Source organism: Penicillium canariense (assembly GCF_028826845.1).
Source record: "Penicillium canariense strain IBT 26290 chromosome Unknown utg000002l_segment0_segment0, whole genome shotgun sequence".
Taxonomy (NCBI): domain Eukaryota; kingdom Fungi; phylum Ascomycota; class Eurotiomycetes; order Eurotiales; family Aspergillaceae; genus Penicillium; species Penicillium canariense.
In genome coordinates this window covers 2573920-2589348 of record NW_026622729.1, presented here as the reverse complement: position 1 = coordinate 2589348, position 15429 = coordinate 2573920, and the positions used below count along the sequence as shown (strand labels likewise).

Genomic DNA, 15429 nt, shown 5'->3' with positions numbered 1-15429 from the left:
TAAATCATGACTTTCTAGCATGAACCATATCGAATTCTTGGCTTCCCAAAGCACTAATCTAGAAGTCCATACTCGGACTAGTCAAAGTTAGCAGGTGCAGCCTTGCGAGCACCCGCGTGTGCTGGAAACCCCACCAAGTATAGGTGTTTCACTGGCTCTTGGGCTGCATACCTAGTACATAGAGACGGTCACTTGCACGAACAAAATTAAGCACAGTGGAACCTGACCCCCAGGTTGAAGTGTGACATTTACCATCTGGTTGTGGAGACGAAACATATATCGTCGAAATTTGCTCTGAGCACCCGGGAAGTACCCTGTGCCTTCAGGAACCTCTATTACAACTAGCTTACGATCAAGCATACCTTAAGGCTGACTGGCAACCTTAAGTCAGTAGCTTTTAAATGGATGCCTGGCTACGTCTTCTGTGTGACCCTCTTACGTTGGTATGATTCTCGTCTATCTGCCTTCATTAACTGCCAGATTTGAATATTCCTGATGCTGTTTGACGCTTTTGAAACCCTAGGTAGTAGGGGGCACGCTGCTATGTCAATGCAGGGACATGGTATTGGTGTCACCTCCACCGGCACAGGGCACATCATCTAATAAACCTCCGAGCCGTTGAATTCATCTTCAGACCATGGACACTCCACTTATGTCATCCAGATTCTCCGAAAACAAAGAGAACGTGTGATTCATAAGACGTCAGCGACCTTGCTCACTTATAAACAGATAGAATTTTATCAGCTAACTTATATTCATTCCCGGCGTCTCGATGCCATTGCCCGTAGGCGGAGGAAATCCCCCATATTCTCATCGGCATATGCTGGACCTATGGCCTCCTGACGGAAAAATTGTTCCAGTCACCGCACCGCTTGAATATTTTGGGGGCAAGGAATAGCCATAAGCGAAAATTGGATATTCTTGCTTCGGTAGATCTCGAAGTCAAAGCGCCGGTTACTTTTGAAGGATGCGATCGTCTCTTAGTCTCCACACGGTATAGATCCTGTGGATTTCGGATCGAGATATACCCAGAAATCGTGATACATCCCCACCTCCTCGGGGAAACTAGAACTGCCGAATCCAGAATAGCAATCGCTAATGAAGCATGAATACCTCCCGATCTACTTACTTTCGCGTTGTATGATCGTCCTCTTGCCCTACTTTCGCATCCCAAGGGCTCGAACCCTTGGGTGGAGGCACGTGCCTCCGATGACATCGCATCCGTCTCCACTCGCCACTTGGGGAGTGCTTTTCTTCTTCCACAGCAGGAAGACTGAGGAAGCGCTCTCCAGTGCCGGGGTTCGACCGAGCGCTATAACCTCTATTATCTCCCCCATTTCCCACTAGGCTACCCTGTCCATACGGAAACCAGGTCCATCCCCACTCAGGCGAGATAAAATCGCAGCAACCCCACTTATCGAACCATGTCGCTGGAAAATCGCGACGAGGCCATCCGCGAGGCCAAAATATTCGTTCGCCAAGTTGTGCGCAATGACTGGGCATTCGACTCTACTGCATACGCGGATGGGACATGTCCCAACTCGTCCTCATCTACCGCTACGACCGGCGCTCTCATTGAGAACCGCGAAGTGACCGAATGGCGATGCCGTGAGTTTGATAGCTCAGGCTCAGAGCTCGAACCGCAGTCATCTGATCATGATGATTCCGACTCAGGGTCCCCATTCAGACCTGGGGACCCTGAAATCGAGCGGCGGCGCAAGCGCCGGCGGCAGATGGAGGAGGAGATGGCTTGGAATGAGGGATTACGAATGTGGATGGCCAGACGGGACGCATGGTCGGGGGCGAGAACCCGGCGGCAGGTTCTCTCCAAGGCACAGAAGCATAAGACTGCTGCTGCGCAAAACCAGACAAACGGCTCGTCTGATGTGAACGGCGTGGAAGCTGCAGGGGAGAGTGCGGGGGTTCCCCCGCCTGCGGATCCTTCGGGCCATTCTGAGGGCGGTGACACCAGGGCGCTCGCGAAGAAGACAGGGTCGTGTCCTTCGATTACGGAGAAGGAAAGGCTTGAAGAACAACAGCGGCGCCAGGACCAAGAGGACGAGCAGTCAACTGCTCCCGATGATGAGAAGCGCAAGGTATCGACAGAAACTAGCATCACCGAACCGGACCAGACTACAAGCTACACGTTGCCTATAACCTCCGCAGCAATCGACGACGGCGATTTGGGCGAAGATCAAGATTCGGAAGAGGACGAGGAGCTCGATGAGCCCCTCATCCCAGTTGCGCCTCCATTCATCGCGCCCTCCAACCCTGTTCGGGCAACCATCACTCCTTCCATCTACCCGTCGATTTATACCAAAGTCGTCGTGCAGGGCATGACCCCCACCATTCCCGTCAACCTGGCTGACTTGACCAAGGCAATGGTCCAGGGTTGGAAGTCAGACGGACAGTGGCCACCAAAGCCGGCCGTTTCGTCCATTGTCCTCCAGGACGATGCTTCCGTCCCGAAGAAAACAGCGGACTCTACTGCCGATGGAGCCTCTCAATCAAGGCGGAAGAATAGCATCACCAGCGCCATGCGTAAGGTGTTTCATATCGGAACGCACCCGTTCCATCGCCGCGGATCTACTAGTCAAGCTTCCGGCACCGAAAACGCGGTTGTTACTGGCACTGGTGGCCCTACGGCTTAAAGAGCCATTTTCTCAATATGGGTCCTTTACGCCTGTAACGGAGTGATGTGTTTGATGTTTTACGAAGGGAGCGGTTGGTTTCCTGCTGTTTTTCAGTGAGGTGTGGTTCTTTCTGCAATGCCTTTGGCGTGGATCTTGGGTGGTTCTCGGTTTCTCCTTCAGTCCTCTCAGCTCTCTTACTCATTTACTCACGATCTGGACGGGTGGATGGTTTTCATCCGTGTTGATCCAAGTTTTCTCATGACTCTACTCCTCACGCGGCTATGTCATAATTCGTGCATGGTCTCCCACACACATCTAGGATCTGGGAGACCCTTATCACATCCTAAAACAAGCAGGTCTTGACGATTCTTGACGATTTCTGTTTCCTGTTCAACAGTAACATACATTTCGAAGTATAATGCAAGTTCCTAATATCACCATCGCCAATTCAAGTGGTAACCGCCGGACGCCAGTGCTAAACATGCAACAAATTGAGATCTCGTAACTTAAAACAAACCAGCAGTAAATAGTATGCACGCAGTGGTCATTCATCCTCCTCTTTCACACCGGAAGCAGGTCGAATCGTTCAACCCGGTCCACGAAGTCTGCAGTAGCATCTTCGAACGCTCGCTTCACTGAAATCTCGTTTTCAAGCATAGCAGTAGTCTCAGGCTCGATGATGACTAGCTTTGAGTCATGCCCAGGACGAGTGTAATAGTATTTGCCTTCATGGAAGGACCAGTTCCTGAGGGAGGACTGATGATCTTCAAAGGCAAGACGCCGGGCTGTAGCAAGGTGTGCAGGTGCGTCGGCGAAGGGGACATCTGAAGGAAGCTCTAGAGGGGGCTTTGCCGCCAAACCTGCAACAGATTCGGTGTCTGCGTCGGAATCACCAAGCCGCATGGATGCAGCTACACAAAACTCCCGGAACCATTCCATGTACAGGAGAGCTCCTTCCGCAACGTCAGTCGCACGGTCAAGATAGTTCACAACGACTAGAGAGGAAGATATCATCTCGACAAAGGCAGAAAGCATGATCAATACAGCAGGATCCTTGAGTCGGGCCGGTCGATTGGAGAGAGGACGAAGTGCGCGATATGACGATTGAAACACCGTGTCGAATATTCTCGACAGGGACGAGACACAAGTAGGATCCGTGGTGTCCAAGTTGAATAACAATTCCCTGAACACCATTGAGACGCTTTTGACAATGGGCAGACCCAGCAGCCAAGCACTCGGATTGCTGAAGGCAAGCTCAATGTATGCTGGGACCACACATTGCAGGAGAACAGCCCGCAGGGTAGGCTTATTGGGCAATCCGGATTCATAGGTATCCTTCATAGCCGTGTGTAGTTGACTGATCAGAAGCTCGTGTTGGCCATCCATGGTAGCTCTCTCAACAATGCTCTGGACAAAGATGGTCAAGGTCTGCAGCTCCTTACTGGAAGACAACTTGGGCTCATAACGCTTCAATTTTGCAACAATGTAGCGTGGATCTGAGGATGGCAAGGGGAAAACAGCCGGGTCCGTAAAGAAGGGGTCGACCGGCCGGATATCGCTTGTGAGTTCTTGTAAGAACCTGATGATGCGGTGGACAAAGTCGACGTATGCACCTTGGGCGGATTCCATGGCTCCATTGCCAAGTTCCTGGTAGTTGTTCCGCATGGCAGTCATAAGCTTTTTGAGCAACTCGGAGTAATCTTGCTTGGTGATATTCAAGTCTTGACTGTCGGACGCTTCCAGGTGCAACACATGCTCCCGCATGTTTGACAAAACGCTAGATATGAGAGAAAGTCGCCGCTGGCCGAGTTCCTCTAGAGTAATTGTGTATCGTTCACTTTTCTTGTCCTTGGTGAAAGGAAGATTCTGCAGTAATGAATCACGCGGATTGCCGTTCAACAGCGTCTCCGTGAGATGATGCTGGAATTTTAGCATTGAAGAGCGCTCCACCAAAGACGAAAGCCAGATGCCCATGACAAGAATTCGACTATCGGAGAGTATGCGCCGATCTTTCTCAATGCATCCTGCCAAAAACCGTGGCGCGAACTTTCTGGTCTGCACTGTCTCCCGAAGACTCGCCCAAGATTCAACGCTGACAGGATCCAAAAAGTTGTCCCACTCTCTGAGTTTATGAAGAACCAGAATCTGGGCCACGCATGTCCAGCAATCCACGACATTCAAAAGGATTGCATCTTCGGGGCAGTGGTCTTCACCGAAACAGTTGGATAGTAATCGGAAAACGACGGAGTGGAGGACCATTTCAACATGCTGAATGCCCTCGGTAGGTGATTGTTGATGTACCAACGCATGATCAAGGCTCTCTTCCCAGTCAACATCTTCAAATTCTTGGCTATCATCTTCGGTAGATGCGGCAGCAATTGGAGGCGTATTGTCCGTGGCAGTACCCACCATAACGGTAGGGTCTTTCTGCACATAAGCCATAATCACTTGCAAAGCATCGGAGACTACCACATTCACTCGTGCGAGCTTTGGGTTGAAAAGTCCAAGCAAAGACTCGAAAGGTGTCTTGGAGATGAGGCGCAGCGCATGCTCAAGTGAGGGTGCGCGCTCGACAGCAGTCCGCATGCCACCGAGCGCCATGGATAACAAGCTTTCAATTGGCCGTTGGTTCTGGGAGATGGTGCTTTCGATAAGATGTTGAGAAACGCGCTCGCCATTCTTACTCTGTGCTTCTATCTCCTTGCGAGCATGCGTGTGTTGCTGTCGAAGCTCATTCACGAAGAAGCTGTGCCAACTGGCAAATGGTTCTAATTCCGACATGTCTTCGTTGGTTGACAACTTGAATCGAACAAGTCTTGCCCATGCGCGGAGATTGATACTACACGTCTCGTTGTGCGAGCTAGCTGGATGAACTAGATCTCGAATGGTCTCCACCCGAAACCGTAATCCGGGAGGAATGACCCAGTACAAGGTGCACAGAAGGTCATGATGGTTCCTCAAGGCATCGAGGTCTTCACGGCGCAGGGGCTTCTCCTTCGGGTAAACGCGACCATGGTTTGGCAGCAGCCGCCATGCAAAGTTTCGGACCTTCTTGTCATTATACCGCTCAGACAAGAAGCGCAGACCACTTGCAATGATTTTGAGCAAAGTATGAAAGCAAGGTTCCCCGGGTTGAACGTCCAAGGAGGGGTCTTGGTCAAGTTCATCGAGGAACGAAGGAGATCCGCGACTTTCCTCGAGCTTCAAGTTGTAAAGACTGTTCTGCGCGAAGAAGTCGTAGAGAGTGTCGAGAATAGGCCTGCATTCTCTCCATCCCCACGTATTGATCAAATGATAACATCTTTGAAAAAGTGCTCGGCAATAGGCATTGTACGAGATAGGCTGGGTCGCGGAGTTCGTGCCATAATTGTCAAGGGCAGGAGACAGAAGTTTCTTGACAAGCTGCCAGTTATCATGTACAACCGTGAACCGGGTTTTCCGATGAGCGATGCCCTGATTGTCCATACCGTTAAAGGGTAGGAGTGTGAACAGCCCACGCCATGCAGCCTCTATGCCACCAACATCTCTGTCGTTACGAGCAATATCCTTGGTCAACACATCGGTCTGGAGATTGTTGAGTATTTCGTTGAGCATCCCCAAGCTACGCAAAAGCTGCTCGGTAACAAGGTAAGCTTCCGCTGTAGGGAACTCTCCACGCAGGCCGGTGTCACGCTGCCCGGGCTTCTTGTTCTCTTGAAAGAGACGTTGTAGCTCGGCCATTCCCGTGTCAGAAAAGATCAATGCAATGGTATCTGCGGCGCATGTCTTGACGAGATTCAAAGCATCACCGGCAAGAGCAGCCACAACGAGGTCATGGGAAGCGATTTGACGGATTTGGTTTGCGAAGAGCAGGTTGTAGCACGCAATCCTGACGAGACCATTCTTATTGTATTCGCTACCAGCGATGAAAGCAGCCATCGGATCTCTCAGCGAAAAGACTAGGCCCATGGCTCGAGTGACAAAGTTTGTCCGATCAACTGGATCGATGAACGACAAATGCTCCGTGACATAAGTAATTATTGATCGATAAACATGCGACGCAGTTACCAACCATGGCCCCGAGTCCAGTGCTAGGGGAGAGGATGCACTTTTTTCGACATCTTCCATCATCATGTCGAACACAGAGCCCATTCCCGAAGAAACCAGCTCGTTCCAGGCTCCCCAGTGCAACGCCTGATCCTTCGCAAATATTGTCGAGAAACTAGTCTCCTTGTCTAGGTCTCGCTTTATGACATTCAGCGAACGAGAAAATTCTCCGCTTCCTATGAATGTAGATTCATGGAAAAATGTACCGTCGCGCAAAGGCTTTACCCCGAAGTCCACTGAATACGAGCGTTGCCAATTGAACAGCCCACCCACGCTGAAGGAGGATGGACGAGCAGGTGCTGAGTGGGTAATAACCGGAGAGTCCGAGTCATCGAAGATTGCTGTAATTGGTTCTTGGTCCTGAGCGAACTCAATCGATTCGAGATTAATACGATGTGGCGGGTGTTTCTTCAAACGACGGCGACCGGGTTGAGATTGAGGAGCCACTGCCCTTTTCTCAGCATCTCCCGGAGCCACAGAAGATGATCCTGGAGGAGTTGCTAGGCCTTTATCGGAAATGTATCGATCTAGAGTCAGATTGGTCTTGTTAGCCCGAGACGAATGTTCATCTCGGTACTTTCGATTGAGCAAAGTCAAGGACCGATTGAACATGTCTCGAGATGCGGACTGGCTTTCACTAGGCGCTGCTAGACTTGTTGGGGCTGGCCGGGGATCATTTCGCCGCAACGATGTTATCGGCATATTCCTTCGAACAATCCATTGATGACCTCGTCGCTCTGACTGTGCAGTGAACGCAGCGTCGGTGGCTGTGTTCAATGGCACCGTAGCGTTGACAGACATCGGAGGGTCCCTGGAAAGAGTCAACTCAGCCATAGGCTGATCGTCTTGGTCTGGACGAGTTTCAATCCCTGCAGAGGTGGGATGGGTTGTGAGTCGAGGGTTCCGAGTAACGGGTGTAGCACGAGGACCACCAGATGGAAGATTTGTGAGAGCCTGTCGCTTCCGAGGCTTCGATTGAGGTCGACTGGATTTGGCTCGCGGTATTGCTCCTCGTTTCCAGTCTCGCAAGGATTCATTCGCATCAGCTGTATCCAGTCTCGAGCCCAGCTGCACGAACTTCCGGGTCGGGCTTTGTCGGCCCTGGTCTCGACGCGAACGTGCTTGTCTTGCGACAATTCGTAGGAATTGTGGCTGCTCCATACGGGGCCGAGCAGCTACATCAGGAGCATCGAGAATCCCCAGCCTCAATGCTGGCCTTGTCGAAGGCTGCTTTGTTCGACGCCCTCCATATGAAGGATCCATTAGTCTGGTTTGCCTTTGCAAGCGAGCTTTCTTGAGACGTCGCTCGGTTTGACCTGAGCTTTCCTTTGACTTCACTCGTTTCAAGCCTTTTCGCTTCTCCCGCGGATCAGATGTATTGCGAGAAATCGGTGCAAGCATGTAGTCAATCCGATTGTCCTCCATAGCGTCTCCATCTCGGTCGATTGAGACTTCCCATTCCAACCTCCCCGTCGGTCTCTCAGCCACATTGTCGTCGACGGGGCCACGATTACTAGTGCTTTGGGTCTCCTCTTCGCTTTCGTCAAAGTCCCCAAAATCGAACAGAGCGCGGTTTGGCTGAGTGGTCGCTCCTTCTGACCGCCCAGGCTTGCGGACAATCCTTTTGGCAATGCCTTTGCCATCTGTTCTGAGCCCAGGCCCATGTCGATTGAACTGGCTGGCTTTTTGCCTTTCAGACTGTTCAGCGTTCAGTCGAACCCAAGATGCAGGAAGAACACCTCGAGTTCTGCGCTGCATATCCCGGATTCGACGATATTCTGCTCTTTGCTCGGACTCCATGGAGGATTGCCGGGATGCATCCGACTCTGATTCCTCATCGGGGCCACTACTTGAGCCTGTGGGAAGTAGTTCCTCTCCATTGGGTTCGTCTAATACCGGTGTCGCCAAGTTTGAGTCTCCGTCTGCAGTAGTAGTCGGAGGTGGTGTGAATCCCAGAGGAAATCGAAAGCCCTCCGTTGTTCGGAGTGTTTTTGAAAAGGATGAAACGCTCCTTGAATGTGGCGGGCTGGACGGTATGTCGAACACGGCTGGTCCCTGTTGACCATTCGGAGGAGTGTTGGTATTGATGACAACTTGCGGTCTGGCATGACTCTCAGATGGACGTTCAGCACCACGTTCAGTAACCGAGTATGACTTCTTTCTCCGTTTGTGCGAGTGCACCCGGTGAATAGGGGAGTGTTGTTGGTCGAGATGTCGATTATGTTGCCCGGTTGATTCGCTTCTACGATGCCGCTCGGATCTGACCGTTGGTAGATACTCTTCTGGGGCAGGACTTGACCGAAGTGCGTTGGGATCGAAATTATCCTGCTCCTGGCTTTCATCTGTTGCTCCATTTTGTTGGAATCTTTGTGCTTGTATAGCCATTCGAACTGGTCGGATCCCCCTCTCCTGCATCTGCCGCTGGTACTTGGCCATTTCTAGGGCGTAAGGATGCAATTGGATCGCATTGCGTTCCCGGAAAGATCTCCGCACTGGCTGAGACAGTTGTGCGAGCACCTCTTGGGGTATGTCTAGATCCGGCAGAATTTGATCTAGATTTTCGGGCTGCGGTGCTATTGGACTCACGTCCATCTCGTTCTCCCCGTCATCAGCAGACGGCGAGCAAAGCGACGACGGAGGAGATGATAATGGAGAATCATCATCCGATACCTGTTCTGGTAGTACATGCTCAAATCGCACATCGTTATTTCCGTTCAGTGGCTTGTTTTTTGGAGAATGTTCTAGGATGAAAGCGAGCTCGTCTGGGGAGGAGCTTCGTGATCTCCCAATATCACTGGGTGGATGAATTTCCGGGGTTCGCGAGTACTTTGCAACTTGAGACTGCAGCCTCTGGGCGGGAGTAGAGTGCTTCGGGGCGGACTCATGGTTTTGTGTTTTCCGGTCAGATTCGAGTTGCCCCGCTGGCGAACTAGGAATATCCCATATAGCATCGTCAAGGTTTGTCAAGGTATCGTGAACTTCGCTGGCATTTCGATTTGGCATTTTCGTAGCGGAGTATCGCGTTCCATATGTTTTGAGTGGGCGTCGTGGCTTTGGTGTCGGTCCTTTCAAGGAAGCAACTGTTGGAGCACGCTTTGCTCCATTCGGGGGGCCGCAGAGCGTAATTCCTGGCTTCTGAACAGCCCGTTCTTGCTCGGAGGGCATAAAACCAAGTCCACCAATTCTTGAGAGCCTTCGACCACTCCGTCGTCATGGTTGTCGTCAGAACGTGCTGCCGGGTCCGACAGCTCTGAATGTTGATCCTCCGCAGCATCCTCCTCGGGCTTCGAAATAATCGTAGGGATGGGAATATAATCGAGATCGACATCGTCGTTTGCATCATCAACAGCTGGTTTGCTCGTGTTAAGGGAGTCGAAGTCGTCCTCCTCGTCGGAGTCCGGGACAAAGCCTCGTTTGCGCCATGGTTCCATTTGCATCCTCGGCGGGGATGGCCCATGTCTCTAGGGAGGCATCGAGTCGCGTCACGGATGTACAGACAATGGGTTTCTCGGGGGAAACTTCACGGTAAGCAAACGAAGCGCTATGGCCAGCGTGCTTGGATGTCGACGTTCGGTGTGAAATGACCTGTTGACGCGTTCGATAGAGAATAAATTGACGCGCCGCTAATCAGCGTAATCGGCGGACGATAACGCCTGTTCCCGCAGCATCTCCGAGTCCGCTTCCCGCGACGACACCACCATCGTGCTTGACACTCCGTTCTCAATCCGCCGAAATGAGTCGCAATTTCTTCCCTGTGCTTCTGGCCATCGGTGTTGGTGTATTTACTGGTACCTTCAACCCTGCACCCCTTCTTTCCGCACGTGAATTGTGACATTGATCCTGACGTCAAATTTCTCCGCAGGCTACTACACCTTCCAACCAACTTTCCAGCAAATGGCGATCGAAAAGGGCCAAGTTCCCCAGCAACCCCCGTCTACCAGTTTATCTCAGAAGAAAACTGATGCGCCTGCCAATCCTACTTCCCATGGCTCGAAGCCTGAGACTGAAAGCAGCAGGTGACGTGTTGCAGGATGCCGTCATACTTGACAACCTGGAAGAAGCAATCGATACCAGGCATGATCCTCAGGGCGTATTTGAGCTCATCTTGACCGACACATTAAATACAATATTCCGGATACGAAAGATGAGCCAGGTTGAACGGGACCGGCCAGGAGCTATAGTCGTGCGTCTGAGCGACCCATTCGAACATAAGACCTTTTTTCTACCCCATTTCCAGAGCTCGGTGCAACGGCAGAATTATTCCTGGGCAAAATTGACCATGGGTTTGGGGTTAATCAACAATCCCTGAGCATGAGGAGACACTACAACTAGGCTTAGAAGGGCTGCAGATGCTCTCGAGATTGTACGTATAAAAGCATTGGAGACACAGGCGTGTTAATATTCATAAATTGTATTTCTGCCTCAATAAACACATTAGCTCAACGCCATGCCTTGATCCAGAAAAGCCATAACACGGCCGACCCTAAGCAGTAGGTGTTACCCTTTCCAACCCCAGTACTCCGAGTTGATGGTTTCCGATACGCCCTGTTCCATTGCAAGCTTTCAATAATGCACTATTAGAGTTCTTCCACGGTCTTCCCACTTCCAGATGCGAGGGGTGCACCGAATAGCCGGCCAGCTGGCGTGCCGAGCCATTCTTCGGGCACACTGACCTTGCAGCCGTTCTGGTTGCTAACCCAGCGGACCATAGTTGGATCAGCCTTCGCCGGCTCTGCGGGCCCTTGGTCGGCAGGCGTGATGTCCGCGCCATCGGCAGCCGCTTGTCTACCACGGCGCTTGGGCGGTTGTTTATTTAGCAGGCGATTGATAGTGTCCATCTTGTTCTGAAGTCAGCAATGTCTCTTCAAAGATTGATGCAGCGGACAAATTGTGCGGCGGTCCATATTTATGGGGAATATGGTATGGGCCTACCTTTTCTTCCTCGTTGCGCTTCTCGCTCAGGTTCTTTCGTCGTCGGGCCATTTCGGCCCGTCGCATAGCACGCTCCTCAGCAGTCAGGTGCTTCTTGACTTGGGGTTCTGTGTGGCTTTTAGCTCTAGGTTTTCTTGCACTTTATAATCCTTGAGAGGCTATTGGCTTACCCATTGGAAGCTGCAGGAAATCATTGCCAAGGTTTCCACGTTGGCGCTTGGTCGTCTTGCCATTGTTCATGGCCATCGCATCGCTATCCAGGTCTTCGTCCAGCTCATCTTCTTCATCCTCTTCATCGAGGTCATCAACATTAATGTCTGGGACAGCACTCTCATCCTGGTCGTCGGGTTCACCCTCAGCATCGGAGTCAGAGTCGGAGACGTTCTCTTCCTCTTCCTCCTCATCCTCTTCCTCCTCTTCCTCTTCCTCTTCCTCGTCCTCCTCTTCTTCCAGTTCCATTTCCTTCGCTTCCACGCTCTTGGCGGCCTTTCCACGTGTGGCAGCTGCTTTGGCGGCCCGCCTTACTGGCGGCTGAGGTGGGATGTCATCCATGTCAATGTCGCCGTCAGCATCGGCGTTCTCATCTTCATCTTCTTCACCAGGAGCATCCTCGTCATCGACTTCATCTTCTTCTTGGTCTTCGAGGTCGTCATCGTCATCATCATCAGACGTGGGGACTTCCACAATCTTCCTCTTGTTGCGACTGGCTCGTGGTCCCGTTACAATAGGATTTTCTTGGAAGACATTGACTGAGCGGCGACCTGAACGGCCAGCGGTAGCCTCGCGCAGTTTTCCAGCGGGCATTTTTACAGTTAGACGAAGAGTTCTGCTGGGCTTTCCAGGTGGGTCCTCAGAATGTCGGGAGACAGTCACTGATGCTGGAGTTGCAGCTGCTGAGGCACGAGTGAGTCTCTTAGATCTGTCACCCATATTAGCTTCTTGATCCGGGACTTCTTCCAGAGATGTTCGCGATCGACGAGAGCGACGAAGTTCCATGGTGCTGATGATGCTGGAATCGACTGGGAAAGCGGTGGTAGTGCAACGATTCAGCCGTCCACGAGAAAGCGGGGAGACAGGCCAGTAGAGTGAGTGGCAGTACAGGGGAGAAGCATCCAGTGCTTATTGGGGTTGGAGAGACTGCCAGGAGGAGGGGGCCAGCGCCGTGAAGGGCGGGAAAGGCAATCACGAAGCGCGCCCAATCATTTCCGGACGGCAGCTGAGCTGTGCAAACCGGGAAGGGACAGGTCCTGAGGCCGTCACAGGCGCCACGTTGGAGATTTCACGAACAAAGGGCCCCAGCTCCAGGGATCTCGGGGGAAGGTGGTCTCCTGGCTGCGGTGTTCCCCGGGTTCTCGGAGACTGGGATAGTGGGAGGGAATCCAGATGCATGATCGCGGAGGAAATACAAGGGAACGCAAAGGGACCAATTGGGGGACTCACAGGTACCTTTTCCTTCACAGTTGCCAATCTCAAACAATCCTGTCGCTGACGCTGGACGAACGAATGAAGTAACCACGCTCATTCTGCCGGGCGGTCACTGTTCGGAGTATACTCGCACGCCATGATGGCTGATCGGGACTATATGATGTAGAGTTGACCATCTGTATAAGTGAGGGTTCTTTCTAAGTTAGAATGAGTATCATCTATATCGACTGAGTCTACACTCGAGATTTTGGGACCAATCTCGAGGGCGGGATCTGATGATCACGGGTCTCTTGGCCTCATATTGCACTATCCCAATCATAACTATGAGCAACATGGTCAGATGGAATAAATTGATTTTTCTAGGGGGAACAAGTAATGAGCGGAATAAAGGAGTGAACAAGTATGTAGTAGCGAATTCCACCCTGTATGTTCCCAGATACGACTCGGTCCTACCCAGCGACGGAGCCAGCCGAGTCGGTGCGACAGCCGAGGTCGGCTCACATGGCCAAAGTCCCAAGTCCGGGGAAATACCGTCCTCCTTCGACTCTCTCCTCCAGCAGCATTCACTCTCCTTCCACTCTGACATTCAAATCAGATCACAGATGAAATGTCAGATCCCACATCAAAACCGCCCCCAATTCCCTCGTGGCAGCAGCAGTCTGGACCTGCACCCACCGATCAGTCCCCGACGTCGCCATCGCAGAGCTCCGACAATGCGCCCGCGTCCACCTCACGACAAGTCCTCTTAGACCAAGCGTCCAAATTTCTAGAGGATGAATCGATTCGTGAGGCCTCGACCGAGCGCAAAGTCTCCTTCCTCGAATCCAAAGGCCTGAATTTCGACGAGATCCAGCAGCTCCTCGGCGTCTCCCGAAACCCAGAGGCGAGTAGCGCCAACGCGACCGCGGCCGAAGAGAAGGCACAAGAGACACCTTCATCCTCCTCGTCCGACCAATCTGAACTGAACCCTTCCTCTCATACCTCTGCGGCATCCGCATCCTCCTCTACCACCATGTCGCAACCACGCTCGTCCTCCGCCACCTCCACAACCTCGTCCCCAGCACGCGACGTGCCCCCGATCATCACCTACCCCGAATTCCTCTTCCAGCCTGCCAGGCCACCCCCACTGGTGACCATGAGCCGGGTCCTGTATACAATCTACGGCGCTGCAGGTCTCGGTGCTAGCATCTATGGCGCCAGCGAGTACCTCGTGAAACCAATGCTGGCGAGCCTCACCAGCGCACGCCACGATCTCGCGAGCACTGCGCAGGAGAATCTGCAAAAGTTGAACGAGAAGCTCGAGCAAAATGTTTCCGTCATCCCCGCGCACCTCGCCGCGCGCAAGAACAAAGACACGCGCGAGGAAGACGAGGGCTGGAACGACAGCGACTCGGTTATCTCGGACCCGACAGAGCTGTTCCACCGGGACATCGGCACTCAAACGACCCCCAGTGTCTCGCAAACGTCTCTTTCTTCGGATGCAAAGGACATGCAGGACCCCGTCGCTGATGCACCCACCGCAGTCAACAACCACCTGAGCCGCCTCGAGTCCATTCAGTCCTCGCTGAAAAAAATCACCGAGTTCGAGAAGGATTCTAGTACCCTGGACGATACGATGCGCACCAGTCTTACTGACCTCCATCATTACCTCGATGGCTTGACCTACGCTGCGCCCAGCTACACTGCCACGGGATATGGGGGTCTCTACTCGGGAAGCACCAGCAACGGATCCGACAGTATCTCCATGGGTGTGCGCAAGTCTGAGGATGAAGCCATTGCAAGCTTCAAAGCGGAGATCCGTGGTGTGAAGGGTGCACTGCTGAGCGCAAGAAATTTTCCAGCGAGTCGCGGTGGCAGGCTTCCAGGCAGTGTGCCGGCGTTTGGGAGGTGATTGATATGGTTACTTGAATGCCTATTTGACCTTTGTCATAGGACACACTGTATACAAAGCGTTAAATCGGAACAAGAACCTATAGGTCATGTACTTTGCCCCACCCATAACCTTCCAACCTTAATTTGTTAGATTCGAGGGCTGGAGTGAAAGGCTGGGTTAATCAGTCTACTGGGTCGTTTCATTTCATGTCTCATCTATCTGACAATCTATAACGCAAGTCCAAGATGCCTGGCTGTCCGAAACCAGATCGTTTTAGGGAAATAAAAAGGAAGATGAAAGGGCAGGAGAATTTTCTTTTCTCATGACACAAGTACTTGATCAGACTAGAGCTCCAGGGGACAAAACGCAAGAAAGGAAATACGCGGACATTAATAGTAGAATGGACAGGGAAGAAAATGAAAAGACAAGGGGAACCCAAAGCAAAGCGTTATATCAAAATCCTATCCTTTCTTCCCTTCG

General features: G+C 52.1%; 6 protein-coding genes across 6 annotated transcripts; 3 read left to right on the top strand and 3 right to left on the bottom strand.

Moving 5' to 3' along the window:
- Positions 1-1424: 1424 nt before the first annotated feature.
- N7482_004137 (DUF4050 domain-containing protein) lies at positions 1425-2651 on the top strand (the record flags this gene model as incomplete). The annotated part of the gene is made up of 1 exon (XM_056686262.1): positions 1425-2651. One exon carries the CDS (start codon positions 1425-1427, stop codon positions 2649-2651), a length of 1227 nt encoding a protein of 408 aa, XP_056545004.1.
- A 543-nt stretch (positions 2652-3194) lies between these two features.
- On the bottom strand, positions 3195-9722 carry N7482_004136 (Mus7/MMS22 family protein; the record flags this gene model as incomplete). Its single annotated transcript, XM_056686261.1, has 1 exon — positions 3195-9722. One exon carries the CDS (start codon positions 9720-9722, stop codon positions 3195-3197), a length of 6528 nt encoding a protein of 2175 aa, XP_056545003.1.
- A 65-nt stretch (positions 9723-9787) lies between these two features.
- N7482_004135 (uncharacterized protein) lies at positions 9788-10156 on the bottom strand (the record flags this gene model as incomplete). The annotated part of the gene is made up of 1 exon (XM_056686260.1): positions 9788-10156. The coding sequence occupies one exon, from the start codon at positions 10154-10156 to the stop codon at positions 9788-9790; it is 369 nt and encodes a 122-aa protein (XP_056545002.1).
- A 296-nt stretch (positions 10157-10452) lies between these two features.
- N7482_004134 (uncharacterized protein) lies at positions 10453-10739 on the top strand (the record flags this gene model as incomplete). The annotated part of the gene is made up of 2 exons (XM_056686259.1): positions 10453-10540; positions 10582-10739. 2 exons carry the CDS (start codon positions 10453-10455, stop codon positions 10737-10739), a joined length of 246 nt encoding a protein of 81 aa, XP_056545001.1.
- Positions 10740-11296: 557 nt separating this feature from the next.
- Positions 11297-12647, bottom strand: N7482_004133 (PAPA-1-like domain-containing protein; the record flags this gene model as incomplete). Its single annotated transcript, XM_056686258.1, has 3 exons — positions 11297-11557; positions 11652-11758; positions 11822-12647. The coding sequence occupies 3 exons, from the start codon at positions 12645-12647 to the stop codon at positions 11297-11299; spliced, it is 1194 nt and encodes a 397-aa protein (XP_056545000.1).
- Positions 12648-13683: 1036 nt separating this feature from the next.
- On the top strand, positions 13684-14967 carry N7482_004132 (peroxisomal membrane protein PEX14; the record flags this gene model as incomplete). Its single annotated transcript, XM_056686257.1, has 1 exon — positions 13684-14967. One exon carries the CDS (start codon positions 13684-13686, stop codon positions 14965-14967), a length of 1284 nt encoding a protein of 427 aa, XP_056544999.1.
- Between the last annotated feature and the right edge of the window lie 462 nt (positions 14968-15429).